Genomic DNA, 27,039 nt, shown 5'->3' on the forward strand with positions numbered 1-27,039 from the left:
TAGTCTGAACAAGCACACCTAAACGGACTTCATCTCATTCTTTGCTCAGCAGCTGTGATCATTTGCAGTGTAATTTCTCCTTTCCCGCACTGTCTTTCACGAATACCTTCGCTCAGAATTGAACTCGTTTTTCATCAGTCAGCATTCCATTTTCCAGATATTTTTATGGGTATTATAATTTATGTCTTTTCATGACACTCGATGCTGCTCATCATCTCACTTGTTAAATTATAAAGTATACTGAACTAGGAGAGAATTCTTCAGGAACTGGCAACGAAGCACTTTACTTGCTTCTCCTTGTAGAATGCTTTAAGGTATTATTCTGGTAGATCCAGTGAAATATATGTGGATAAAATCTCCGTTACATGTCTTGATTTGTTTTGTATTTCCGATGTTCGTGTTGTTTAGCACAAAATCTAGACTTGTCCGTGTGAGGAGGATAAGCTAGGTTATAGAAATTCAGTGATATATCCTAGTGTTAAACTAGTTATTAAAGCTCTTATCTGGAAAACTCTAAAGATTTTGAAGCCTAGTCTTTGTCATATTCAATGCAGTAAATTGTGAAACAGCTAGAGGTCCATTAAAATCCGCACTCCAATGGAGTGTTGACCCTTGGGGGAAAAATATGCTGTCAGCTTTGCACAAGACCTGGATTCCACACCTTTTGACATGGAACATTTTTTGCATTATTAGATGGCGTGGCGTTTCTGCCTTGGAACTAAATAGATTCGGGGCACCAGAATTTCTTTAAACTAGTGTCCAGTAGTCACACCGATCTTAGGGATTAGGATTAAGATCTAGGAGACAAGCACCCTGTCTGTTCCGGGTGAAGAGCTGTTAGTGTGATCGGTGGCTGTGCCTAAAAGGGTAGAATGGTACGTTAGCAACAAATAGTTACGCCTGCAGGAAAGCGCTACGCGAAAAATCTGGTAATAAGAAAAGAAGATGATGAAGAAAAAACTACTAGCAAGCAAAAAGTGCATAGCAAAGTTAACGAAATTGGTGGATGGGAAAAATCTTCAGAAACTCAAAATTACAACTAAAAAATTAAGAAAAATCTAAGAAGGAAAGGGTAAGTGGAAGGCAGAACAAGATAAGAAGGGAGTATTGCTATCCATTAAAATTAATCGAACAATCATGACCTAGATATACCATTTAATCATGAAACACTTCATTCGAGTTGAACGCATGGGAGCTGCCTTGCAACTTTGCGATAACTGACAAATGAGGGGGATAGGCAACGTCCACGTCCGTAGAATGAAAAGTAACCTAGAATAACCTACCCAAAATATATTTTAGAGGACATAAAATATGAGATATATAGATTTATACAAGAGATATTTAGACGTTATTGACTTCTCTTGGTCATTTTACACACGTTGTTAAGCATTGTTTGGTTGTAAACAAATTCTTTTCGTCCACTATTTTAGCTATTTTTCCCTTACTGCATCGATTTTTCCGAGTTCGTGTCACCATGCCCAAAATCTCAGCGGTTTACCCGACAGGTCTAACCCCGCTCACTTCTACTTATCGGGAAACGGCTACAGCCGGGTCTAAACGACCTGAAGCTCGGCGGAGTTCCGTAACCAGTTGCTTTGGAATCTAGCATGGACCTTCGCTGGTGAAGCCAGGAATCCCAGGAGAAAGCTCATCCAACTAGAAGGAATATTTGACCTTCTCGAGAAAATTCATGCTTTATGGTCATCGCGTTATGGCAACGTGGACGTGGGGAGAGCTGGCAAAAGTTCCACATTCCTTCTAATTCTACATTCCAACCATGCTTCAAGATCACTGTTCGACAGTTAAAGCTTTTTATTTAAGTCCAGCAGGAGTCAGCGCTCGATCAACGGGGTCGAAACCCCTTAAATACTCCTATGGGGAAACATTTTGGTGGGGTAGGTAGAATAGAGGTAGATTTTTCTTTCACCCTTGACCCATTGATTACGGCTCGTTTTTTTGCATATCTGACACCCGTCGGCTTTTATGAGCTATATTCGAACAAGGAGATAACGATAATAAACTGTAATAAACTCATCAAGTACAAAGAACCTTTTGAAAGATTTGGAAATCACGAAAGTTGAAAGCGCTGTCGTCAAAGAGTTAACTAGATCACAAACTAGGCATACATTCATGGCAACACTAGAATCAGAGCCATATAATATGCAAACGAAAGTTTTTATAAAGTGTTGTTGGAAGGGTTATTCAACCGCGCTCTTATTAAACTGTACTCGACCTGCACTTAAACCGGGAAAGACGTTGATGGAGCGCAAAGGGTGTTCTTTACCCAAAAATGTCTTCCTCATTTGTCCACTTGAGAAGCATTTGAAAAGGCGATAGTTCACCAATCGACAGGGCATCACTGGAACTGGATAACTAAAATATATTACGTGGTACTTTCAACGAAACCGGAACTTTCTGGTTCTTCGCTCTCTGGACTCCATGGATGTTTCTGCTTTCTACTCTAGTACCAGGCTGAGAGGTAATGTTTAGTTAGGGGGACACTGAATAGCGCTCTTCTTCTGGAAGTGAACAACCGAATCAGTCAGAGGCCCCAAGATCAAGACGACATGGATCACAAAGTAGTTGCGGTGCATTTGTGTACGCGCTCGAAACGGCAAAGTGTAGCGATGGGCGGTGTCAGCAAGGGTTTCACCACGCTCCTCCGAAGCGCCACGAGAGGCCGCGTACGCAATTGCGTACGTGCTTCATGTCGTCTTGACCCTACTATAAGCTGAAGTTACTAACAGAAAAAGTAAGATGGAGCGTCCGGAAAAAAGCGCGCCGTTGAGTGCCCCTCCGCCCAACTACGCTTTCCCTTAGGCTGAGTACAGTTTAATAAAGGCGCGGGGTAAAATGTAGTTGCGAGGAGTGGCAACAGTACCATATAAGAGAAAAACAAGCGAACTCAAGAACAAAAAAAACACAAGGGAACTCACCTAGTAGATATTATGAGATCTAACAGACGTATAGTACATACAAAAAACAAAAAGTAATACACAAAATGACATGAAGCTCGGTGCAGTTGCGCATGCGGTTGCGCTCGAAGCGCGGTGGGGTATTGCGGTGATTATCGTGGTGGAACCCTTGCTAATACCTCCCATCGCTGCCGTTTGCGATTATCCTACCTCGCTTCCAACCGCAATCTCCATCGTGGCGGCCTCTTCGAGCGCAGACGCTTGCACAACTGCGCCGTGCTTCATGTCGTTTTGACACGACCATAGGAATCAAAATCTGAAAATATTACCTTGCATGTCGTAAATGCCTGCGTAGTGTGCGTATACTGCGCACGCAGCTTTATATCCTACGCCTAATTTTTGCCGAATTTCCCACGTCCGCCATATATTTGTCTTTTTTTTCTCATGTAGGTCGGATGTAGGAATTAGGGTTTGCATTAGATAGATCAGTAGATCATGTGCAAGGGTAAAGCATAGTTGGAGAGAAGGGACACTTAATCCGTTCTTATTTCTGGAAGTAGATCATCAATCAATCAGGGCATTAAGGCCTAAGCATTGATCTTGAAGGATCCATGTCATGTAGGCTAAAGGCACTAAGAGAAAAAAGGAAGATGGAGCCCCCAGAAATAAGAGCGCAACTGAGAGCCTTTCAGTTACATTTTATCTCACAGGTAGTTGCCATTTGTACTGTTCTGATAAGAAAAACTGTAGGTAGTGTCCTAGCATGTACTGATTTAGCACTTTTGTTTTGCGTTTATTGGATAGTTTCTGTCTCTTCTATCGATTAGTTGTTGATTATAATTAGATCGTAAGTGTTGGGAATTTTTATCTAATCATACTTTAGTCTGGACGTTCAAGGTAAGACATTGCATCTGTTTTATATTATTTTTGTTCCGGATAATATCCTTTTATGTACAGTCACATTGTCAATTTTTATGTCCCAGTAAGACTTTTATGTTTAAAACCTTCTTTTAGGCGTACTTGGTACACCCTGCAATCCTTATTGGTGTTGTGGGTGCAGTTCCTGTAGATATGATTATTGGAATCTCGACTCAATAGCTATGACATGTGGCGACATCAGTGTTTTTCAGTCCGTTCCACGTAAGTTGCGGATAGAAAAATCGTGGGAAAATTTTTCGACTGCTTAAAAACGCGAACTGTAGGCGTATTTTACGTCATCATCTCTTCAATATTACTCGTGCAAAACATGATCAGAGCTCGTCAGCACTCATTCATAGCAGCTATGCTCATGAACCAGGAAACTCAGAGGCGTAAGTTTTTTTTTTCACTTCCCCTAAATTACGTAATATTTGAACTACAGACAGAAGCTTTGTAAAGCATCTTTGATCTGAATTCACGTTAGAACATCACCCTTTGTCTCTGCTACTTGTGTTTTAGAAATGTTCGATTGTTTCTGAGTAGTACTTCGTTCAACTCATCGTCTTCAAGCTCTTCTCCGAGGGAACATCAGGAACTGTAGGTTGATTTGTTTCTACTTTGTTTTGCCTTCTAGTTTTGTTTAGTTTTCTCCAGTTGAACTTTGTCATTTTCTTCGTTTTGTGTTGTTTCGATGTAACACTAGAGGTTAACACTGCTATAAGTTCATTCTTCAAATTTATTACGTGACTGAAGGGTAGAATTAGAAAGATCTCGTTTTCCATGTTCTGTGTTCTCCGACCAAATTAGTTCTTCTAAAACATCGATATTGCGAATATTAGCGGAAGCTTTTTTATATTGACATAGAAACACTTATTTCTTCCTTTCGACTCTTATTCTATAATTTAATTCGAAATCGTCCCCACCTTAACATCTTTTAGGAAGTCGTTCGATAAATTTGGACTGCTTTCTTCGGGATGTGTAACGAGCAGTCCATTCGAAGTTATACCAGAGAGGACGTTTATGGATCAGCTACTAAGGTTCTCTTTCTTTTTTTTTTCTGTTCAGCCACTTTAATAATATTGTTTTCAATACATCCTAGTCGTGACGCACCTTCGCGAATGCACTTCTCAGTTTCTGTCATCCCCACCACTGCTGATCCATCAGAGTTGGGTGGTTCTTCAGAAAGCGCAGATCCGGAGCAACTTGAGGACTTACTAGACGAGGGTTACGAAGCTCCAACAGCTCTCAGTGACGTGACAGCGAGTGAAATCCAAAGGTGAACTGTCTGAAACTGATTTTCAAGTAGGTCTTTGCGGAAGAGCTCTCAGGCTGAACTTTTGGTCTTTAGTGACAAAATTTTTTGCGCTTCTCCTGTATCATCTGCTTTGAATAACAACACGCGCCCTGAAAAGGACTCTGATCGTCACAATGAGACAAAGCGAATGATTTCGGAAGGTCGCAAACGAGATAGCACTGCCGAAGTGTTGAAATCGACAACTACTAGTACTCCAGGTAGTTTTTTTTTAAATTTATTCTTCATTATCTCAGTCATCATCTTCTTCATAATGAATCACTTCTGTTTAAGCTTGCATCTCCATCAGTGAATGCCCTTCCTCGTCAAAATCTGAAATTCCTCTACGCTTCGATCCCGATATTAATCGCCAAGCCAAAGCATCTTCGGAGGAAGTTATATCAGCCGTTTATAACCAGGTTATTCGTTATTTTTCTCCTTATTTGTCTTCGCCAAATAGTTAAAACTCATACAAATCATAATTATTTTGATGTCTCAAATGCTGTTGTTGTTTTGTGAGGTGGAGGTTTTATTTTGTTTTCCTTTTCCCAGGATCTTTCGTCACTGCGTTCAATTCTAATGGAGAAAAATTGGCCAGATCAGCGAAGCATAGGTCGACATCTTGATAGTCTCTTTGAACTTGTCATTCGGGATTGTTATGACGTAGACGAAGCTATGGTGTTCCTTCAGGACTTGTAAGTCTCGATTTCTGTTAGTTTTATCCAATCTGCGCTAGATTTTCTGAACTGTTATCTGCACTGCGGCATGTTTTCAGTGCCGCATCGTATCGTCGAAACTTTTTACACGACGTAAATGGCGTTCGGTTAGCTTGTCGTGTAGCTTATGACACAAGGTCAGTGGATGCTGCGAAGGAAACGTTGCGTGTTTTTCGGAACATGTTCCTCGTGAAATCACGTGAGTATTCTGCTAATTCAGCTAATTTTTTGGTGTCTATTGTTTTGATTTTATTTTTAAGCTTTTTCAGCTAAGTTTTCCACACCTACTACGGTACTTGAGAATTTCTACTCGAGCCTGCTTTCTATCGGTCAGTAAATCAAGAAGTACACTACACTTGACTTTATATCCTATACATTCAAAAGTTCATCTTTGTAGGTTCGGTAGATCAAGTAGAAATGCTGCACAAAGTAATGATCGATGGTGGTTTTGATACCAGCTCTGACATTTTTATTCATGTTCTTTCGAAATCGATGTTGCTGAAAAGGTTGTCTAGCTATTTTTTTTTCAAAGTTTGACCATTAAATTCATTAAACCGGTGAAGGAAGGTGTCAAATGAGACTACCAGTGTTAATAACTTAACCTTTAAACTAAGAAAAAAAAATTCATCCCATCAATTTTGATTCTGCATTTGTCAGGGATTTTCCACATGCGTTTGGTGAATGGCGACGGTTTTCATTCAAGTATGGGACAACGTGTGCGTCAGACTTGATATGGGAAGGATTGTTGGCTTCTGTTTCAGATCGAAAGAAACAAGCTTGTTTTTCTGGTATTTTTTTTAGTATTCTGCTCTTTGACCTGATTTTTGTCGTTCACAAAACCTTGGATTTTAACCTTGGTTAAAATTTACCAGTGATCACTTATCGCTACCATCTACAGTAATCTGTATCAGCGCTGCAGCCACGTAATAATGATTGTAGCGCGGGGTCTAAAAAAACCAAATAAAAATTCAAAAAATGTTGGTGGTGGTGGTTAAAAATGGTTAAAATCAAGGCATTATTACCTTGAAAGTGTTCTGGTGTGGGAATCAATGTTTTCTAGTAGTACTGATCGCGAATAACGTTTTGGTTAGCTCTAGCGAAGATTTAAAGAGAGAAAATAATCATAGAACTATATCAGTGCAAGAGTAGTAAGTCAGGGAACCCGTCGCTACATACAGAACTAATTTCACGATTTTGCGATTTTATCCAGATTTATTATTTATATTTCTTCTGAATCTTTAGTGTTCTCTTAGAAGAATCCAATCCCAGATGGTTGTAGACGTCAATTAACTCCAAAGATAGAAAAACATGTCTTCAACGTGCTCGTTAACTTATCCCGAAATGTTTGGCATTTTCGTCACTGTCATCGCAATGAAAATCCATCATGCAGCAGTTACTGTGGTTTCGGAGAAGAGTACGACTGTTGTAAAACGAGTTCCAGCTGAACTGAAATAAATCTCGATTTATCTCGATTTGTATTTTCCTTCCAAAAACAGTCGCAATGTAAAAATGTCAGTCAACACAAACAACACTGATTCTCGTCGAAAGAATGGCAATCACAGAAAGTTTACTACTACGCCACCTGATACTGATGTGGACTCTCAGTTACACAAAATCAGCTGTTTGTAGGCTGGCCCAGCAGTTTTCCGCTTCTGAACATTTCCATGAACGTCCTATGATCCAGCAAGAAAAGAAAACAACGATGTCAACAACTTAAGGCTTATGAATAAACCTACGATTTGATTCCGGGAACCCTGCACAGAATGATGTATCTTACTCGAAGGTGTTAGAACAATGAATGGAAGACAGCCTCAGAAAGGTCTTAAGTGGTCCAACATCAATATGTTTCTGTCAGAGTATTGCTCCTCAAATATCCCAAGCCTTAATCGACTGCGATTTCACGTACGAAGAGTTGTTCGTAGAGCCAGCAACAAGACACTTAAATATAAGAACTTTACGAACGAACTTCTTACGAAATTCCATGAACATTTGCAGGCAAACTGTTAGCGCAAACACCACTGCTACCGCGTCCAGGTGAGAGCTGAGGCAGCTATGTAGTGTGAAAGTTTGCTGAAAGTGTCTCATAAGAATATGTGCCAGGCATTTCTATAGGTTACCTTTGTTTTTCGGTGAAGAAGTTCCCTAGTATAGTGTTAATTTTTTCCAGTTTGGTTGCCATGTTAACACAGTTTCGTTTTAAATTATGCAAATGGTAATTTTTCAGATGATCTCCTTTCGCACTGTCTCCAGTTTGACCACCCATTTGCTATTGTGGCAAATCTCATCGTTACGCTTGTTCGAATGAAGCAAACTGATGCTGCAAGAATGGTATTTACTAAGGTAAGCCTGCGACTTAAGTAATAGTTTTGCACAGTTCGAAGCAGCTGCCTTGTGAAAGCAATGCCGATTGAGCAATCCGTTGTGTCTTCAGAAACGCTCTAATAGGGTTTCTTTGACTCCACAGAAAGCAATGCGGTAAAGTGTAGTTAGTAGAGGAACTCAACCGCGCTCTCATTTCTGAAGATAAATAACTAGATTAGTCGCCACCCTAAGTCCTACATAATAGTCTTAGATGATTTATGACGTGTAAGCTAAAGTTGCTAAAGGAAGTAAGCAAGAAAGAGCTTTAAGAAATAAGAGCGCGGTTGAGTTTCTCTCTCTCTATGTGTATGTATCTCTCATCTATATACTATCGCGTTGATCCTGCATCAAGTTGTTCATTGCCAGTTTCAGGTCTCTGTTCCAGGGAGGTTTTTTAAGAAGCCGTTACGCAACCAGTTTCATCACGAGGTTGGTCTTGTTGATTTGTCTTGTGTGTTGCTTTCTGCTCTTGACTTTGTACTATTAGGTTATCCACTTATTTATTTTTTTTACATACGCATACCTTTTGTAATTTCAATTTTATGGTTTCTAAATCATGCACTGGTGATCATCCGTCGATGTATTCATCATGAGTGTCCATCACAGTTTCCCATCTTTCAGGGAGGATCACAAGTTCCCTGGGATCAAAAAAGGCGGGAGGGGGAGGGGGTAGGTGAGATTCAAGGGACGACTCAACAGCGGATTTGAGGCCAGTGAAAAAATTGGAGAGCTTTTGCTTCAAGAAATGCTGGGCTCGAAACAAGAGGTAGATAATAGGGCGAGGTTTGGAAAATAAGGTGGACGGGGAATCGTTTTCCAGCCCAAAGGCTCAAGTTGGTTACGAGTGGCTGAAGCGCCATGCGCGCGGCCGCATTGCAGACAGTGAATTAATCATCGGGTGACCATCGATGTGTGATTAAGAAACTATGAAATTGTGCAGGATTTGCATGTATATAAATAAAAATTGACCAACCTAACATATGCTGATTTAGTGTGTAATCCAAGTAATAGAGGATTTTGCTAGTTTAATCGTGGACTGCATGCTTGCCGATAAACGAAGGACGAAGAAGGACATTGCAGCACCTGCTTCTGGGGTTAGTCTTCGTTAGTCCTCATTTTCGTTTTTACTGTTTTGCACTACAATTTCTGAATTATTTGAGTTATTAGCAATAGCAATAGCATTTTATTGTGCTTGCAGATATATTTAGAAAAGGCTAGTTTTAGTTTGAACTTTTTCCAGCCTACATTTTTGTCTTCTGATCTGTTATTGGTACTTGATTCATTCTGTTCAACTGGTCGGCAGAAGAAACTGAGGCTATCCAACAAAAATGAAAAGCGAAAACTCCATCGCATCAATGATGAGCAACTTTTCGAACTCGTCGAGTTTGTTCAGTCTTTATGGCTGAAAAAAGCAGGTGCGTTATAGTTGTTGTGCTCGATTTTCTATTTATATTAACCAGAATGTTGCACAGATTTTTTTGAGTTGGGCGTTTTGTTCTAATTTCGATAGTGGACCGATTTTTTGAAGTCAAACTGCATATATGATGGTTTGTTTCAGAGAGCGATGGGGACACTCAAGCTATCAATCGGCTTGTTGCATGGAGTATGACGAACAGACTTGAAATCCCACCAAAATTATCGAACCGAATTGCGCAATTGAAGTCATGATCATCCTTGTTTGTTCCTGCTTCCTAGAAGATGTTTTTTTTTCTAGCTATAACGTATGCCTTTGACCAAATGGCGTTCGCCGTACAGTACTCTGCCATGATCTTCAATTCAGCAGTGAATTGTTTGGTTGCGCTATTGACTGTTATTTGTTAAATCTTTGTTGAGCATTAGGGTAGTTAGATTAGAGTAAGAAGTTGAATAGTTACCAGTTGCAGAGTTTACTTTTTGTTCTGTTGTGTAATAATTGCTTTTGGAATTCATTGAGACTTATTTCTAGTTACATTCCATAGAATGTCGGCTAGCCATTGAAGAGACCTGAGTTGCTTTTTACAATCAATAAACGAGGTCCTCTATTGTCTCAATAATTTTTAGTCTTCGTTGTGATGCGAGAACATACTACTTTTTGCAGAATTGTTGGGATGAAAAAAAGCGTGGACATTATCACTGAGTGAAATTGACAGTATTGTTTTAGGGCTATGCTTTCAAGGAGGGTTGCTCTGTTGCGGTGAGTTTGCCCACATGTGGTATTCAATACACCCTTTTTCTTCTGTTCTTTTTTAAAGCAGCATTTGCTGAGTTCTTGACACTGAAACATTGACGATTTTTACAACTCTGAATTCTCGTATATTCCTATTCATAGTCGTTAGTACTTATTTGCCTTTGAAACAGACCAAACTCTCTGCCCTTACCACACCAAAAACAAAATTAACTCGTCCATACAAAGATATGGTACAATATCGCAGAAAATTTCAGTCTTTACCGTGGCTGCGTAAATACAATATCGCGTAAGTATAGTATTATGCTACAATTACTTTCTTACAAGCTTTCAAAGGACCATCACAATTTAAAAAGCATGCAAAGTGTTCCTACTGGAGTCAAATATGTACTATCATAATTATCCATCTGTGACAAAAATTATACAGTTTCATTTGGCATTTTCAATAAGACCCTGAGAACTATATGGGAAAGTTTCAAGAATGTATTGAATCTCGAAAAAGTATATGTGCTCCGTGAAAGTACGATTTGTCGCAGAAGGTAGTACGACATTGTAAATCTATGAGTGGAATATTATGCCTCGTATAAAGCAGTCTAAAAAAATCTTTCATGCCACCGTAATGTTATTTTCGGACGTCTTGGAGCTAAATACTTTTAGAGAACAATTGCGAGTTGGTAGGCATGTCGATGCTTTTACATAAAATGTGCAAGGATACTGTTGTATCCTTTCTTCTTCGTTTTCTCCCCTTCTGCAGGATTTGGAAATTATATTTCTTAACCTTCTTCCAAGAAAGGGAATATGCTGTGCTGTTTTTTCCAAGAAATTCTCAGCATGTCTGACTGTTTTACTTTTACGGTTATTGTTTCTTTTCTTAGGTTACGAAGTGTTCGTTGCATGATGGTAGCCGCATCAGAGCGACCAAGGGATCGACCAAAATTGACTCCATTGATGGATAAAAGGAGCCCAGGAGTGAGAAAGGTGACCTTAGTATAGCGCAGTTATTGCATTCTTGCATGACATACATGTAACAATAAGCCAGTAGCTTCAAGCTATTCAGTAACTATACACATTAGTAGTAGTTTTTCTTTTGAAATTTGGAGAATCGCTACGTCTGAACTCTACAATGAGCTTCTCTCTATTCTCAATATGTTCTACAGGTAATAGCGTCTTTACCTGCTGAGCATGTGCGACTCCAAAACAGACATCGTGATGCTCTGGAGAGTAATAGGGCAGAATCTCTCCAAGAAGTTATTGAACAGTGAGTGGTGTCATTTGGCGATGTTTAGTTTCTGCTTTGCTTTTGAGACAAGTTATTTTTAGAATTGAATGGCGTGGCATCGTTTTCAGTCAAATACCTGAAAAGGTTGCTATTAAGTTATTTCTTTGTAGGTTTTGAAAATTACCTCATTACTTCAGGTTGCCAAATTACTCAGAGATCCGAAAGAAGATCTAACATTGCTGTCGGACCGTCAGATAGCTGTACTCCTTTCTACTTTCGGTAATGCCTGTGAATCAGTCAGTCGCTCGCGAAGAGGAGAACTTCTAAGAGAGGCTTTGGAAACCCTTAAACATAGAGGTACGTGTTATGCCAATCTGCAGTGCATTCCATAGCTTTTCTCGCTAAAAGTGCGAATAATTGAAGGCGTTCCTCTCTTATTGCTGTCTCGAAATGCTGCTCTTTCTGCACGCGTCGACAATGGAGAAAATGTTAATGTCATCGAAGAGTTAAGTGCATGGGATGCTGAGAACTTGGCTCCGGACAAAGAAACTTATGGGCAATTGTCGAGAGTTTATGCTCGTTCAGGAAATACACAGGCGATTATGTACGCTTTTTTAAAGCATGTTTTCTTACGCATGTACCCATTTGGATTTGTATTTTCGAGTAGTCGCCTTCATGGGGAAAGTTGAGTCTCAATAACCTACTTCGACAAAAACCGCAACGACATTTAGCGCTTTAAACCCACATATCTGCTTCTATAAAATTCGAAGCGGTTGTGGTATTGTTACGCTTCCTCGAACACGATAGCGTTCCTTTGCATAATCGCAGCGGCTGCACCCACTTTTCCCCAAAACAACTCAACCTATTTCTGTACATGAAAAGTTGGTTTCACTTCAGCTTAAGTGCCTTTATGGCTACCTTTGCCAGGAAAAAAACATGACTGCTCAAGGCATCCGTATAGATTTGCATTGATGCGACTCAACCTTGCTAGACTCAACTAAGCTTCTCAAGTAGTGTTTTTCAACATCGCTCATTTGCAAAACTGGAAATTTGGTGGATATTTCCTCTAAACAGACATATTCTAGGGTCATTGAATCCTTTTAAATGTGTAGTTGCAAGCAAAATCTTTTTCAATATCTATGAAAATAACTGGATGTGCTTCTTAACTGTATTTAGCTCTAACTAGAAGGAAAATGTGGCATAACCAGTGTTTCATGGATTTCCTCGCAAGTGGCTGCGTAAAACAATATTTTGCAGAGACATTATTAATCACATGAAATCAATTGGATTGCAAATATCACCAACAATTCTGAAATCGCTCATTTATTCATTGGCCAAAAGCGGACATTACACCCAAGCGGAAACATTTGTGGAGGTTTTTATGTTTATCGAAGATGTTTTCCGCTGTTTTTTTTAATGACTAGCTGTCTTCTACTTCACTTTCTTGCATTTGTTTCCAGTTTTTGTACTAGTATTCTCCAGAAATTCCTTGCTTCTGCCGACGAAGTTCTCCTTCGTACCGCCATTGCCAGAGCTGCCGTGGCTCGTGGCGATTTTTCGGTTGCACTCAACACCATAGCTTCAATACCAATCCGGGCTAAATTAGAGCAAGTCAGTGTTCAACTTAGCGCTGCTTCGTTGTGCGTTCCTTATTATTGTTTCATCTGTTTGATAATTGGTCATCAGTTTAGATTACAAACAACAAGTTGGTATTACAAGTTTTGTTCGATATGTTGGATGCTGGAGAAATGAATGCTGTTGAAAAGGTGTGCAATATTTTCCACTCTGGTAGTTTCTCAATTAGTAATTTCTTTTTTAATTTCCAGCTATCTCCCTATCTGGCTATGACTCCCGATGGAACGTCGCTGAGTGAATGGCATGTAAATCCGGCAGTTTTAGCACGTTCACGATGCGCTTGTTCTGAAGGGAAACTCGAGAATGCGCTCAAACTCTACGGGTTGCTTCATCCGAAGTTCAGAAATAGGTTGAACAATTTCCATCTTATGTTTGAATCTATGATTATTTTTTTTTATACTGTGCTTTGATTTTGGCGCAAATTATTATTTCCTGTTACAGCAATTTCGAATCAACACTTTTGGATTCCTTAGGCGATCGCTTGAAGGATAGCAACCATACGATAGATGATATTTTTGGTTTGGCTAGATCAATGGAAAAAATTGGGTTAACGAAGTAAGTTTTTCTCTTGGTATCTTTGCTTTACCCACGTGACATTTCTTTTCCATATTCAGAGATCACTACTTACTTTTGCTGGAGAAATCGATCAATAGTCCTCGTACACATGAGGTGCTCTCAGTAGTTCAGTCGCGAGATCAATTGGAAAGATGTCTTATAGAGAAACCCTCTTTGAGAAAAGGGCTTGCGAGAAAGCTAAGTGAAAAAGTAAGTGGTTTCCTTATACTCCTCTATCAAGTTATTCGTACCCAGTCTATGAAAATAGATACCTCTATATAGGCAGAGATGTTATAGTAGTCAATTCAGCTTACCAGCACTAAGTTGAAGAAGGAACAACGTGTTGCCATTTTGGCTGATATAGCAACTGTGCTGTTCTCCTACGACAGTGAGCGACCTTTTCAAGATGTACTAGCTGTCTATCCAGTTATTTACGCTCTAGGTGGAAAAGGTAAATATTCAGTTATATTTTTTAGAGTAAGAAGACTTTAGTTTTTTGTTTTGTTTTGGAGTGGAAACTAACCTAACTTTCATGTACTGAGAATTCCATTCGCAAAAATTTTGTATTATTTATTGTTTTCTAGATGTTGACCTTGCAATTCCTGCACTGGCGATGATAAAACAACCTCATGTGCGTAAGGAGTACTCTACAGCATTAGTGCAGCAATTATTGAGAAAGGGTGATCCGTTGGCTGAAGAAAAGCTCGAGAAACTGCTCGGAAGGTTGATAGAGATTTTGAACTCCCATTTTAATGCAGTTATGGATTTCAAAGAAGTATACGTTCCAGTGGTGCTATACAGTCCTTGAGTGCAGGCCGTGTCCAGAAGCAAATCTCAGGACTCGTGTTGAATCGCGACAAAAAGGAAGGAGAGTCTGATAAACGACAGCTTAATCTGGCTGCGCGATTAATTGCTCTCAGTTTCCCAGGTACGCGTTTTCTCTTTTCTTCTGTTACAGTTGTTGTTCATTCTTTGATAATATATAGAAAATGTAGTGAAAATTTTAGCCGAAAATTCCAAGGCGAGGGCAACCACTGCTTCTAAATACGTCATCTTACAACTTCAGTCTGAGCTTCTTTCCGTCGACCGTGCTCGAAAACTCGTCAGCTTTATGGAGAAAGAGGTTGTTATTGTTATCTAATCAGTAACCTGCTATGCATTATGCAGAAGCTTATAAAGTACGGTCGGCCTGAAATTTCTGCCAAGTGAAACTACTCGTTTGTGAAACACAACAGAAGAATGAGGAAAGGAACGGCAATCAGAAACTAAGGCCCCTCAATGACTTAAATGACTTAATCCGGGGTTGATAATATCGCCTGACGCGATTGCCCGCATATTCGCCGAGGTATCCTCTTTTTACATCTCGTTTCAGAACTTCTGCGGCGAGATGGCCTTTTTCAAACCTGAAAAAATTCTCAGAAATCGTTGAACAAGAGGATCTGCTTGCCTCCTTAATATATGACCAAAGAAGCGAAGACGATTTTCTGTATCCGCTTTCGAAGGCGGCGCAAGATGCTGATACCTTCCTTGTATCAATCGCCGGTACACTACATCGATTTCGGCGTAGGAATTCTGATTGAAGGTCTCAAGGAGACCCACGTCTAATTGCACTTTTCTGAGCGTAGACGTAGTCCATAGACTGCAGCTAGCTTCGATGCAAGGTTTGCATGTTGGAGTTTCTTGCTGCTTTTTGCGAATATAACAGCATCGTTGGCGCCGTCCATATCATATGGTCAAGAGGCACTCTGATGGTGCGAAGACGATGGCAGCAGGACAATGTGACTGTTCTTCGCATGACTTCATCGATGGTGAAATTGAACACGGAGGCTCCTGCCACTGCTCATTGTCTTACTCCATTTACCACCTCAAACAGTGTTGTACATTCGGCTGGTGTTAGAACAGCAGTAGTTGTTACTTTATTCATATCTTCAAGCAGCGGAACGAAATTTTCCGGCACCTCATCGGCGCAAAGCGCGTCGACAAGTCTCCCTCTATCGCTATTACATTGACTTCAAACACCGCTTCCAGATTTTGATCAATCCTCTGACGATGAACACCTGGTCAGTCGTAGATCGGTTAGGACAAAAGCCAGCTTGCTCGCGTCTTCGCAATGTTTAAAAAGTCGTTCCAGGATAGTCCGCTCCAAAACCTTGTACATAACACGCAACGAAGAGATTCCTCGATAGTTCCTAGGATTCGTGACGGATAACTACTTGTGAAAGGGAATTATGATACCGTGCCTCTACGAGTCGGGTATCTTTTTGTCGATCACCATTGAAGAGATTATCTTTGTCATCTCATGAACCCCTAGGCGAAAAAAGATTCAGCACACAACATGTATACATATGTATTGTGGTTGTGGTTGGAGGATTCTGAACAGTGAATCTTCCTGCCACAACAATTTACAACTTACACTTCGGGCAAAATGATTTGATTTATGATGCAATGGCCTGAGCGACTGCTTGGAAGCGACACAGTTTTCAAGCAATCGCAGCCGTAAGCGTGGCATTGCAGCGTTAGCAGTTGCATTTGAGACCGAGGGTTAAGTTGAACGAAAGTTGATCGTCTACTGCAGATTCTTTTTGCTATTTACAGAAAATTCGAGGCGTTAATCATTCACAATCCTTTGGAATGGATCTGTACTTGATTCAGTAACATATTTGTTAGAGTTTGAGAGAAAGAACGTTTGTAATGAACACAATAACTCTTCTACTTCATCAATCCTTTGGATTCGGTTTGACCTTGTCTCTCTTCTCTTTATTCTACTTCTTCGACTGAGCGAATTGAGTACTGCACAAACAAGTTACGATGTCCAGCTTTCATTCGTGTGTAGTTTCAGGATTATTTTTCTATAAATACCATCTGTTTCAAGTTGGTGTTCGTGCAAAACTCTTTTCTTGTTATTCATTTAGCCGCGAATTCGACTATCGAGCGATGAAATTAGCCTATACAAAAAAGCTCTTCAAGAAAAAGGTCAGAAGGAAAAGGGAGAGCTTCTTGGAAGATTGAGAAAGAAAAGTCAAGTGAGTCTTTACACTTACCCTTTTATTTCGATACCGTTTGTATCCGTAGCTTTTTCAGACTTATGCTCGGTGGTTGGAGTCATCTGTTGAGGAACTTGAAGAGGAGCTTGCACATATTCGTGAAAAACCCGACGCCAAACCCGCCGTAGTGAAGGCGATGCATGAAGTCATTTTAAAGAAAGTATCCTCTGAAAAGGTTAAATTTTTTAGAAATATGATCGATTATTCTTTACTATTTTGGAGATATCTTTTTGGAAAATGCGGTCAGTGAGGTGTACTAGGTGAGGTAGGAAATTTGCCAAAGAATTGGAGCTCGCAGAACGAACTATAGAAGCGCTACTGACAATTCTTATTCAACTGGAGCATGTTTACAGTTAACAAATTTTATATAGTTGGAATTGAGTTAATTGTTGTTTTGGCACATTGAAGACGAAACGAAGAGAAGGAAAGAACCAGAAAACTCACCTATTTATGTTGTAGTAGATGACTATAAGAATGCAATTAGTAATTGTTCTTTCAGCCTATTAACTACGAACGCGTTGAGCGTCAACTTCGCCTTGTCAAAGAAAACGCTAGCTCTTCATCCTCCAGAGTTTCTGACTTAGCTATTCAAATATTCTCTTCTTCTCTAACGGGAGCGCTGTTGGAGCGCAAGCTTGATGTTGTGAAGAATTTGTGGGAGATTCGGTTAGTATTGCAACATACCCTCTACACATTAGTGTTAATGTTTTACTGTCTTTTTGTTTTTTTATTTCTTTTTGTTTACGATCGAAATCGCTGTAAAACGTGGAGAAAGCATAAAACAATATGGTCGATAGCTAAAAGAAATCATTGCCATTTTCAGAATGTGCACACCTTCTGTGGAGAACGCCCTTACGTATATTTCCTACTTGTTTTTGACAGGTTCTGTAGCGGAAGCTGATACTGTATGTGAAGACCTTAGGCAATCTGCACAGACAATTACGGCTACATCACTTCAGACGGTCAGCCATACCCTTGTTACCAATCTTTTCTTCATTCGTTTCAACTTGGATCACAATCAGTTCCTGCACACTATTACTGATTTTATAGGTTGGCGATCGTTTAGGCGATAGCTGGAGCATTGATAAAATGCGTCAACTTTCGCAGTATTTGCAAACAAAGTTCAATCTCGGCACACAGCAGTTGTTGCGGATTATTGCCTGTGTGAGGTTGCGACAGCTAGAGAGATTAATAGACGCGTTAGTTCACTTGTTTTTTTCTGGATACCCTCTGTTTTTCAACAATCTACTTTCCTTTCATTTTCTTTCTCGAAAAAAGTCCTCTTGGTTCTGCGCATCTACGTAGGACATTTCCTCTATTTGAAAAAAAAAAAACTAAAACACAACGCAAACAATATGGAAACCAATTGAGCAAGATCTTCAAAGAGGGGAGTATGATGCACACCCACTGAAGATATGATTGAGATCTAAAATCTAGAGAATTACTAGCAAGAAAAAACTTAGATTGAAATAAAGCATAACACTTAATTGACTTTACTTCATGTAGTACGTCTATCACAGAGAACACATGTCTTTCTTGCGATTTATTTTCTTCCACGGCTAGCATTCCTAGACTGCTCTGGATCCAAGTCAGGCTATGACATTGACGATGGGAAATCTCCTTGTCTTAATGCTGCTCACACTTTTGAAGGTATAAGTCTACTCTGTGAGCAATAAACCTAGCAGTGGTGAGTCTGCCTGGCTATCGGACAAATGCATCACCACCCTGTTTGTGCTCGCTGAGAATCGCTAACGCTTAAATGTGAAAACAATTAGCAGAGAACAGCAGAACATTGCACTTTTTTTGGTCAAAAAATGAACAAAAAAACAAAAACACAGACTTAAAGTAAGGTCGTCGAGTGGTTCCTATTGTTTTTTTTTCAAAAATCAAAAGTAATACTGCAATTGTAGTGCTTTGAAAATATTGCCGACGTTAAACTCTGTTCAACATGTGTACTTTATTTTAGTGGAAAATTGGACGAGGCATTACAGTTAGTGGTTGAGCATTCAGTGGAATCAAACAGCGCATTCGGTCAATATCAACTGGCAGCAGCCGCAGTACGGACGTAAGTACTTCCAGTGAATCCGATCGCTTATGTTTTTTTCTGTCTTGGAAAACGGAAATGCTTAGATTCAATTCTTAGTTAGTGATCTACTGATCTTACTAGCAAAAAACCTATTTTGCTATATGTTCGTTCAGATGACATCAGAACGTCGAATTTTTCTTCTGACAATTTTTTTGTGACCACAGCACTACAGTATTCTCTCAAACAACCGCCATGTATGTATATTTATGCCCTCGTTTTCATTTATTTGTACAAAACCTGTAATTTGTGGGCTTTATTCCACAAGTGACATGCTAAGCTGCAGTTATATCGAAGAACTTAAACTAAATTATTGAATACACAAGTTCGAGAGATCGTCTTTATTTCTTAACATAGTTTCCATGAAGAACTACTACATACTATATCCAAAGTATTCTTATCTTTATCATTTCGTTAGTCCTCTTGGTCCTCATAAGTCATGTTTAGCCTTCTTGCAATAAAATTGTTTTTTGCTATTTTGTTTATTTATTTTTAATTTTTCTGACTTCTCCCGACACTGTAAGTAAAATGAAACTCTTAAAATCGCAGGCGATGCTCATTTTTAAGATTGTCTTCTTCTTACGAAGCAAGTATCCGATTTGTATCACCTCGTCAAATTTACAGTTTCTTAGACTTTTTCGCTTCCAAATAAATGATACCAATGTTACAGGGAAAACATGGGCGTTCTAAAAGGTGTTTTTGATGTTGTGAAGCGAACCCATGGCAAAGAAGTTGCATTTCTCGATCTTGCTTTGGTACTTTTAGAGGAAGGTCGAACAGAACAAGCTTTGAAGTTACTGGATGTTAGTTGCTTCTATTTCTATTCTAAAATTTTCAATGGCACCAAATATGACCAACCCTTACGAATGAATTTCAGACACCACAGTTGAAGATTTCCCAAGGAAAGCTAGAGTATTTTGTGAGGCGTGCTGTAGATAACAACAGGGTTCGTGCAACTGAACATTTCCAATGATTATGCTATTGGGATTGGGATTTTTAGCCCGACGTTTTGCGTGGCCTTTTCACTGGTCTTTCTCAACACGATCGAGTATCAACTGTAGGATTGAACAAACTGTTGCTGCAGCTTAGCAGGATGTATTGTAAGTTGTGATATGATGTTTGCCCGACTGGTAACAATTATTTAATTTTTTTCAGATAAAGCTAATGATTTACGCTCATTGGAGAGCTTAGAAGAAGATATTAAACGGATGTCTTTCCCCTTAGAACAGCAGATGAGGACAGTGTTTGACAACTTACGGCATAGGGTGAGCTTTTCATAGACTTTCATTTTATAAATACGAGTGAGAAAACTTAAATCCAGACACAAGTTTCCAAAGTCTGGCGTAGTAACTTAACAGTATACCCAGAGTTGTTAGAAATGTGTTGGTTGCAAACGAAAATCTCCTACTTATTTTATTCCTCTTTTTTTTTCTCTTGAGCCCCAAGAGATGTGGTTAAAATAATGGAAATGACATTCACTGCTGTTTTTTTTTATTAGCAAAGAAAAGGTTGATTAAATCGTCTACATATCTCCCACAAAAGAGCTTTTAGCGAAAACTGAAAAAAAAATGCTTTCTATCACAATGATTTTCGAACAAGCTGATCGGTACGTTTTTTCCCTCCAGCGCTCTGGAGTTTCACATCTGTCACCAATGTTCATATCTTTACACACCTACCAAATTTTCCTCTCTTTCGCAAGATTAAAAGTTTTGTTGGTTAAATTGCAGTTTAGAACAAATCATTTGTTAAGTGAAATTCAAACTTGCATGGAACCACCTATTCAACTTTAAGGTTCAGAAGCTAGTCACATCGCTGCCTCAATCAAATCTTTACAACTCCTAACTGTCCAACTCGCTTAGATGCAACTATCATTAATACAGTTATATATGTTATACAGTATCAATACGTTTTCTTTCGTAAAAATTTTCTTTCAGAAACTAGATGGCAACGCTGACAATCAGTAGACTTGTTTTTCTTCGATGAAATTTCTAATTTAAAACATGTACATTTTAATGAGATTTGTTGATTCTTAGGTTACGATAGTTTAGGTTTTTGTTGGACTGTTTTTCTTTTGTTCTGAAAAGTCGATAGCCACTTCTATTTCCAATAAAAATTGCAGGAATGTTTGTTTCTAATTTTTCGACGCTGCATTCTTGGCAGGATGTAACCCTTCGTGATTTTTCGCAAGGTTTTGTCGTGTTCTTATTCGACCATTTAAACTAAGTCGTATGTTTAGATAAACACAGATAAGAAATGAGGATATTTCCACTCATTCGGAGTTACGCTCATGTTGTTGTGGGTTCTATTCAATGTTTTAAAATGAGCGTACTGAGAAAGAAGAGGAAGATCATGCACATAAGATGGTCATAGCTAGCTGTGGTTTTGAAATCACGACGACTTTGTCATGCGATTATCTTCTTCCAGTAGCATCAATTGTCGAAAATGAAGAGAGAGAGCAGGGGAACAAATTTGGTGACTTCTTCTGTAGTTGATGAAAGAGATCGCTGTGCTAGAGACGACGATGAGACCCGGAATTACACCAGAAGTAGAGATATTGCTCCTTTGGGAGTTTTCGCCGATATCTAGGTTCTAACCACTCTGGTAATCGTTATCTTCTGAGCAGGCAGGTCAAACTCCTGAATGCTAAGTTTGCGGTTGTGATTTTATTTGTGCTGCGGCTCCCCCTGGCATTCAGAGTACCTTCTAAACACTGCCTATAATTGGAGACAAAAATATCGAGAATATTCCAATCGCTGTCTTCAAACATCACAAAGAAAAAGTTGGAATCACTGTTTGAGTGCATGGGTCTATTGCGAGAACAAATACAGTCGCCGCTCTGTCGCCTAGACCCGCTATGTCCTCAGTGGATGCAGAGAGTGGGAGAGAGAGGGGGTGGGCGGCTTCCAGGAACGATTATCGATATAATTATGATAATATTGCTGTCGATAAATAGTTTTGCTACTGCTACGACCGCGGAATAATCCTAATCATGACAATGATACTAGAAGCGAACGAAAAAATATCAAAAAAGAAGTTTTTCTTTACTCTGACAGACGGTGAGGATCGTAGCAAGTTTTATTCGAAACGAAGATCCCGCTGCCGAACATAGTTATTATTTTAGGAAAACAGAAAGAAGATGAGTTTTTTGTCTATTACGTAGAATAAATCGGAGCAAGTAAGATGTGAACGTTTTTATTCGTCAGGGTCTATTTTTTCTTAGTTTACGCGGTTAGAGACTTTCGAACAAACTCTTCAACTTTGGTTAAACAAGGCTGCCCTTTTTAGGAGATGTATATCCTTTATTTTGAACGATTCCCTCCACAACTTCCTGTAGTTTTTTTACGTCAAATACTAAAGTGACATGCTGCGGTACGACACCAATTTCAAAAAGTTCTAGTTAGGAAGTTACGTTCGGCAGGCTCTCTTTGAGATGACGTATAGAAAACGTTCAACATCAAGAGTGAGATGTTAGAATATACATTTCTGAAATGCCTTGTGTGAGACAAGAGAGATCCGCGAAAATCGGATGGTAGCCGTCTACCACAAGCCACTAAAACATAGAAGGTTTACAGATTTCGTTTTGGCGGCCGCGTCGCGGCATTGCGCATTAGAGCACAGCAGCTTCGGCGCAGGCTTCTACTGCTTACAATTCACTATCGTCAGACCCTGCAACGTTATGTTCTTCTTCATTTTCTGCCGTTTCTCTAATGTCGCTCTTCTCATCAGTCAGCCCTCACTTCCGATACGCTGCTGCTCCTTATTCAAGTTTATTACTAAGTTGCTTGTATTGAAGATATCTGTTTCTTCTATAAACTCGTGTTGTTTTCTCTTCACGTGTGCTTTCACTTTCTGTCGTTTCTTCAGAGTCGCTCTTCACGTCAGTGTAGTCTTTGTTAGTAGATTATTCGTTGTTCTTCTTTATTCAGGTTCTCACTGCCTCGCTGGTACTGAACTGCGCTCTTACTTCTGGAAGCTCTATCTCCTCTTTTCTTTTAGTAACTTTAGCTTACGGCCATAGATCCTTTAAGACTTATGCTTAGGTCTTGGGTTTCCGACTGATTTAGTTATTTACTTTCGGAAATAAGAGCTAGTACAAAGAAGATGAAACTGTTTCACAACATTTATCGATAACAGTATAGTGTCTTTCCAGTATGTGGATATAATTTCCCTGCAGTCAAACTGTTAAATATTCAATTCGTTTAACGTTCATTTTAATCTCTTCATTTCAATGTGAATTAGTATATAAACCGTATTTTCAAGTATTAAAAGTAACAACAGCTGCGAATCCTGAGTCCTGCACTTTTGAGTCTTCGGAGTCGTTGAATGGCATTAAAGTACCTGTAAAAAGTAGTGCAGTATATATTAAAGATTTCCGAAAATAATAAATTAGTGTAGCTCACCGTTGATTCATCAGGCTCCATTTGTTTGGAGCATATCGGGCATAGTTTGGATGTTATGCACTCACGGTGCAACCATGCGTTGCAGCTATCGCAAGACCACCACTCGACAAACATTCCCTCCGTTTCCTGTTCCTGCACTGGTGGCTGTTCCTAATAACATATGCCGCAGATGTTTTGTGCATCGGTGTCGATCGACTCACAATAGAATTGTGTTCTTTCAACGTCTGCTTTTTGGGCGGCACACTAGAATTTTCTTGTTAATAGAGTTAGGTACTAATAGGTTGCTAATAGGTAATACTAATAGGTTTTCACAACCTTGATGAACCTTTCAAAACATCCTAGAATCCCTCTCTGGGGTGTACCGTAACAGGGTCCTCGTATCGTGACATTACCCCTAGGTACTAACTTGGACACTGGAATACCCGAATTAGACAGAGCACAAGCATTTTTCGATTGCATTAAAAGTTTATTTTCAATGCAAAGTGACTGAAAGAAAACAACACTTAAACACCTGAACACTTCAACAACAACACTTCTTAAAGGATCTATGACCGTAAGCTAAAGTTACTAAAAGAAAAGAGGAAGATAGAGCTTTAAGAAGTAAGAGCGCAGTTCAGTACCGCCGAAGCAGTGAGAACCTGAATAAAGAAGAACAACGTATAATCTACTAATAAAGACTACACTGACGTGAAGTGCGACTCTGAAGAAACGACAGAAACTGAAAGCACACGTGAAGAGAAAACAACACGAGTTTATAGAAGAAACAGATATCTTCAATACAAGCAACTTAGTAATAAACTTGAATAAGGAGCAGCAGTGTATCGGAAGTGAGGGCTGACTGATGAGAAGAGCGACATTAGAGAAACGACAGAAAATGAAGAAGAACATAACGTTGCAGGGTCTGACGATAGTGAATTGTAAGCAGTAGAAGCCTGCGCCGAAGCTGCTGTGCTCCAATGCGCAATGCGCGACGCCTCCGTGCCTCCGAGGAATGCCCTTAGGTACAATGCTTGCGTGCGGGACATTTACGCACTGCGCCAAATGAATCTCGCGCAGAATGGACTAGTCCTGCAGAAAAAAAAAACGCGTGGAAGGCGAAGAAGAGTAGTGAAATATAATAAAACAATAGAATAAAACACCAACGATTGGAAAATTTTCAAAACCGGTTCTTACAGATATCTGAGGGGGTTTATGACTTCTACAGATAACTCGTGGGATAGGTCTCCACCTAAAAATTGAAAACAGAATTAACATTCGTCCACATTTGTGAACGATATATCTCTTATCTGCAATTTAATTCAAATTGATTAAATTAATCATTTTTAATAGATTAGTAACGATTAGTTTAGATTAGTTTATACCCCCGCTACTCAATTCCTTGAAATGACGCTTTCTTGAAATGGCCTCAAATCGCTTTTGAGAGCTAGAGATTTTTTCAAAAGAAGAATTTGGAATATATAGTACTGTCCGTGCGGGTTTTTTTTTGTGGAACATATTCACATTCGCTCAGATTCGATACAGTACTGCTGCTGCTCACAGAAATGTTGCAAATGAGGTGAAGGAGATACTTCGTATAGCCGCTACCGGTGACTTGGACTCAGCGTTACGCAAACATGAGCAGTTTAGGTGAGTGTTGGAGAGCTGATGCTACTCCTATAGAAGGATGATTTCTGTTGAGTGCCTACATATTTCTACAGACAAACGAACGATGTACCAGATTGGGGTGTGGTGAAGTTGTCAAGTATTTTACTTGTCAATGGACGAGAAAAGGAGTCAGAACACTTGTTGCGACAACATTATCAAGAATATGGAGCTGAACATCGATTTGGTATGTGAACACTACACTATTATTATTGCTTCAGAAGCAAAATACTTTTTCGTCCTTATACTAGTAGTTTAGCTCGCAAATCTCTCATCCAAGAGGCACAAGTGACAGCGGCTCTACTGCGTGTGATGAACTGCCCACAAGATGATGCTGTACACAACGCTTTCCAACTGTATCATTGGTTACTTAAGGGTAGATACTGCTCGAATAGAGACGCTTATATCCTCCTATTTGTGGAAAAAGCTCTGGAAAGGTGAGTGATCTCGTGCATTCACAGTAAGCCAGATAAGTGTAGTGGAGGATGATATAATTGGGTCAAAAGAAACAAGCGTATAAAAGACGACCTGGGCGGAAGTGGATGGTGAGGAATATAATGTTATGACTGCAACCACACAAACCGCGTAGGCACTTACGACATGATAGAGTAATATTTTCTGATTTTGATTTCTATCTCTTTCATATCTTCCTCTGCTAGTCAGGTGAGTATTATTTCTCGACATTTCTCTCGCTAATTTGTTAACTTATTTATCTCTTGCATGCATTTTGTGTAGGTTTGCATAAAAGCTTCTTTTCTATGGATTGTTCTCAAATATACGTTATGTCCTCTAATGCGTGCTATGGCATGCAATATGGTAATTCCATCGTTTTTCTTCTTCTTCGCTTTTCTTTTCACATCTCTTGCTGTACCTTCTGCCATCCTTTGTTGTCGCATGTATATGATCGTGCGAATCATTGGATGCCCTGGAGGGGAAGCTTGATGTATGCTGTGACGTTTCTGTCTGATACCTCCCTCAAGGCCTAGGCTTTCTTAGCACATCGTACTAAATCTCTGCTGCTGAGTTATCACATCATACTCATAAATAATACCTATTTATTGAGTTTGTACACATTTAACTTTAATCTCAGAACTGACACATTAAATAAATAAGGCTACATTTTTGTCATGCTACACATTACTTCTCCGTAACTCTGCTGCGTCGCGAGAACACATGTTGTTGCTGATACAGTCGGTATGCATCCACTCTTCGCATGTTGGACATTGAATTCAACAAATTTGATGGTTTGTGCTATCGCTGATTATCTGCATCCGAAGGCATACAGTACATGCGTCCCTCTCATCTTGCGCACAGTCCGGAATGTCCAGGACTGGCTTAGCCTGCCTAACTTGGTTAAGAACAACCTCAGATAATGACTTGCTTGCAGGGTTACATGACCCAATGTTGTTCTTCCAATTAGCGGGGTATTAAGAGGTCTTCGTTTAACACAACTAGGCATGAGGAATAGCCTATTATATTGAGGGGTCAGCAAGCGTTCCCGACACACCTATTGGCTCAAGCACAATATTAAGAAGACTATCGTGCTAGTAATTTCTCCTAGAGGTTCCCAACATCCACAAGGTCTGAGCTTACATTTAGGCTTCATTAGGCCGGCAGTGCCCAAAGGGAGGTATCAGACAGAAACGTCACAGCATACATCAAGCTTCCCCTCCAGGGCATCCAATGATTCGCACGATCACATACATGCGACAACAAAGGATGACAAAAGGTACAGCAAGAGATATGAAAAGAAAAGTGAAGAAGAAGAAAAACGATGGAATTACCATATTGCATGCCATAGCACGCATTAGAGGACATAACGTATATTTGAGAAAAATCCACAGAAAAGAAGCTTCTATGCAAACGTACACAAAATTCATGCAAGAGACAAACAAGTTAACAAATTAGCGAGAGAAATGTCGAGGAATAATACTCATCTGACAACCAGAGGAAGATATGTAAGAGATAGAAATGAAAATCAGAAAATATTATTTTATCACGTAAGTGCCTGCCTGCGTGGTATGTGCAGCTGCACACATTACATTATATTCCACGCTATCCACTTCCGCCCAGCTCCCCTTTTATAACCCATCTCAA

The 27,039-nt window shown here is 39.6% G+C and overlaps 4 protein-coding genes across 6 annotated transcripts; 3 read left to right on the forward strand and 1 right to left on the reverse strand.

Moving 5' to 3' along the window:
- Positions 1-3,565: 3,565 nt before the first annotated feature.
- On the forward strand, positions 3,566-9,934 carry RB195_012566 (uncharacterized protein; the record flags this gene model as incomplete). Of its 2 annotated transcripts, XM_064201994.1 has the most annotated exons (20): positions 3,566-3,625; positions 3,930-3,969; positions 4,046-4,055; positions 4,118-4,225; positions 4,353-4,430; positions 4,772-4,870; positions 4,933-5,109; positions 5,182-5,345; positions 5,419-5,543; positions 5,677-5,819; positions 5,900-6,039; positions 6,110-6,169; positions 6,238-6,346; positions 6,498-6,628; positions 8,065-8,180; positions 8,574-8,630; positions 9,194-9,295; positions 9,442-9,616; positions 9,760-9,862; positions 9,916-9,934. In XM_064201994.1, the coding sequence occupies 20 exons, from the start codon at positions 3,566-3,568 to the stop codon at positions 9,932-9,934; spliced, it is 2,016 nt and encodes a 671-aa protein (XP_064057874.1). The 2 variants fall into 2 exon arrangements, with proteins under 2 accessions (XP_064057874.1, XP_064057875.1); XM_064201993.1 differs by lacking the exons at positions 3,566-3,625; positions 3,930-3,969; positions 9,916-9,934 and having other exon boundaries at positions 4,021-4,055; positions 9,760-9,869.
- Positions 9,935-10,345: 411 nt separating this feature from the next.
- On the forward strand, positions 10,346-20,865 carry RB195_012567 (uncharacterized protein; the record flags this gene model as incomplete). The annotated part of the gene is made up of 27 exons (XM_064201995.1): positions 10,346-10,374; positions 11,241-11,343; positions 11,523-11,623; positions 11,686-11,728; positions 11,782-11,941; positions 12,008-12,188; positions 12,842-12,959; positions 13,067-13,195; positions 13,276-13,350; positions 13,411-13,568; positions 13,661-13,774; positions 13,834-13,984; positions 14,084-14,225; positions 14,359-14,497; positions 14,563-14,702; positions 14,782-14,897; positions 16,687-16,797; positions 16,856-16,993; positions 17,318-17,484; positions 17,642-17,780; positions 17,869-18,017; positions 18,785-18,883; positions 19,572-19,704; positions 19,779-19,847; positions 19,902-20,001; positions 20,057-20,166; positions 20,836-20,865. The coding sequence occupies 27 exons, from the start codon at positions 10,346-10,348 to the stop codon at positions 20,863-20,865; spliced, it is 3,144 nt and encodes a 1,047-aa protein (XP_064057876.1).
- A 289-nt stretch (positions 20,866-21,154) lies between these two features.
- On the forward strand, positions 21,155-26,753 carry RB195_012568 (uncharacterized protein; the record flags this gene model as incomplete). Of its 2 annotated transcripts, XM_064201997.1 has the most annotated exons (5): positions 21,155-21,196; positions 24,812-24,927; positions 24,999-25,129; positions 25,202-25,379; positions 26,618-26,753. In XM_064201997.1, the coding sequence occupies 5 exons, from the start codon at positions 21,155-21,157 to the stop codon at positions 26,751-26,753; spliced, it is 603 nt and encodes a 200-aa protein (XP_064057877.1). The 2 variants fall into 2 exon arrangements, with proteins under 2 accessions (XP_064057877.1, XP_064057879.1); XM_064201996.1 differs by lacking the exons at positions 21,155-21,196; positions 26,618-26,753 and adding an exon at positions 24,265-24,302 and having other exon boundaries at positions 24,823-24,927; positions 25,202-25,383.
- On the reverse strand, positions 23,452-23,760 carry RB195_012569 (uncharacterized protein; the record flags this gene model as incomplete). Its single annotated transcript, XM_064201998.1, has 2 exons — positions 23,452-23,544; positions 23,617-23,760. 2 exons carry the CDS (start codon positions 23,758-23,760, stop codon positions 23,452-23,454), a joined length of 237 nt encoding a protein of 78 aa, XP_064057878.1.
- Positions 26,754-27,039: the final 286 nt, after the last annotated feature.

This window comes from Necator americanus, chromosome V, assembly GCF_031761385.1.
Source record: "Necator americanus strain Aroian chromosome V, whole genome shotgun sequence".
Classification (NCBI taxonomy): domain Eukaryota; kingdom Metazoa; phylum Nematoda; class Chromadorea; order Rhabditida; family Ancylostomatidae; genus Necator; species Necator americanus.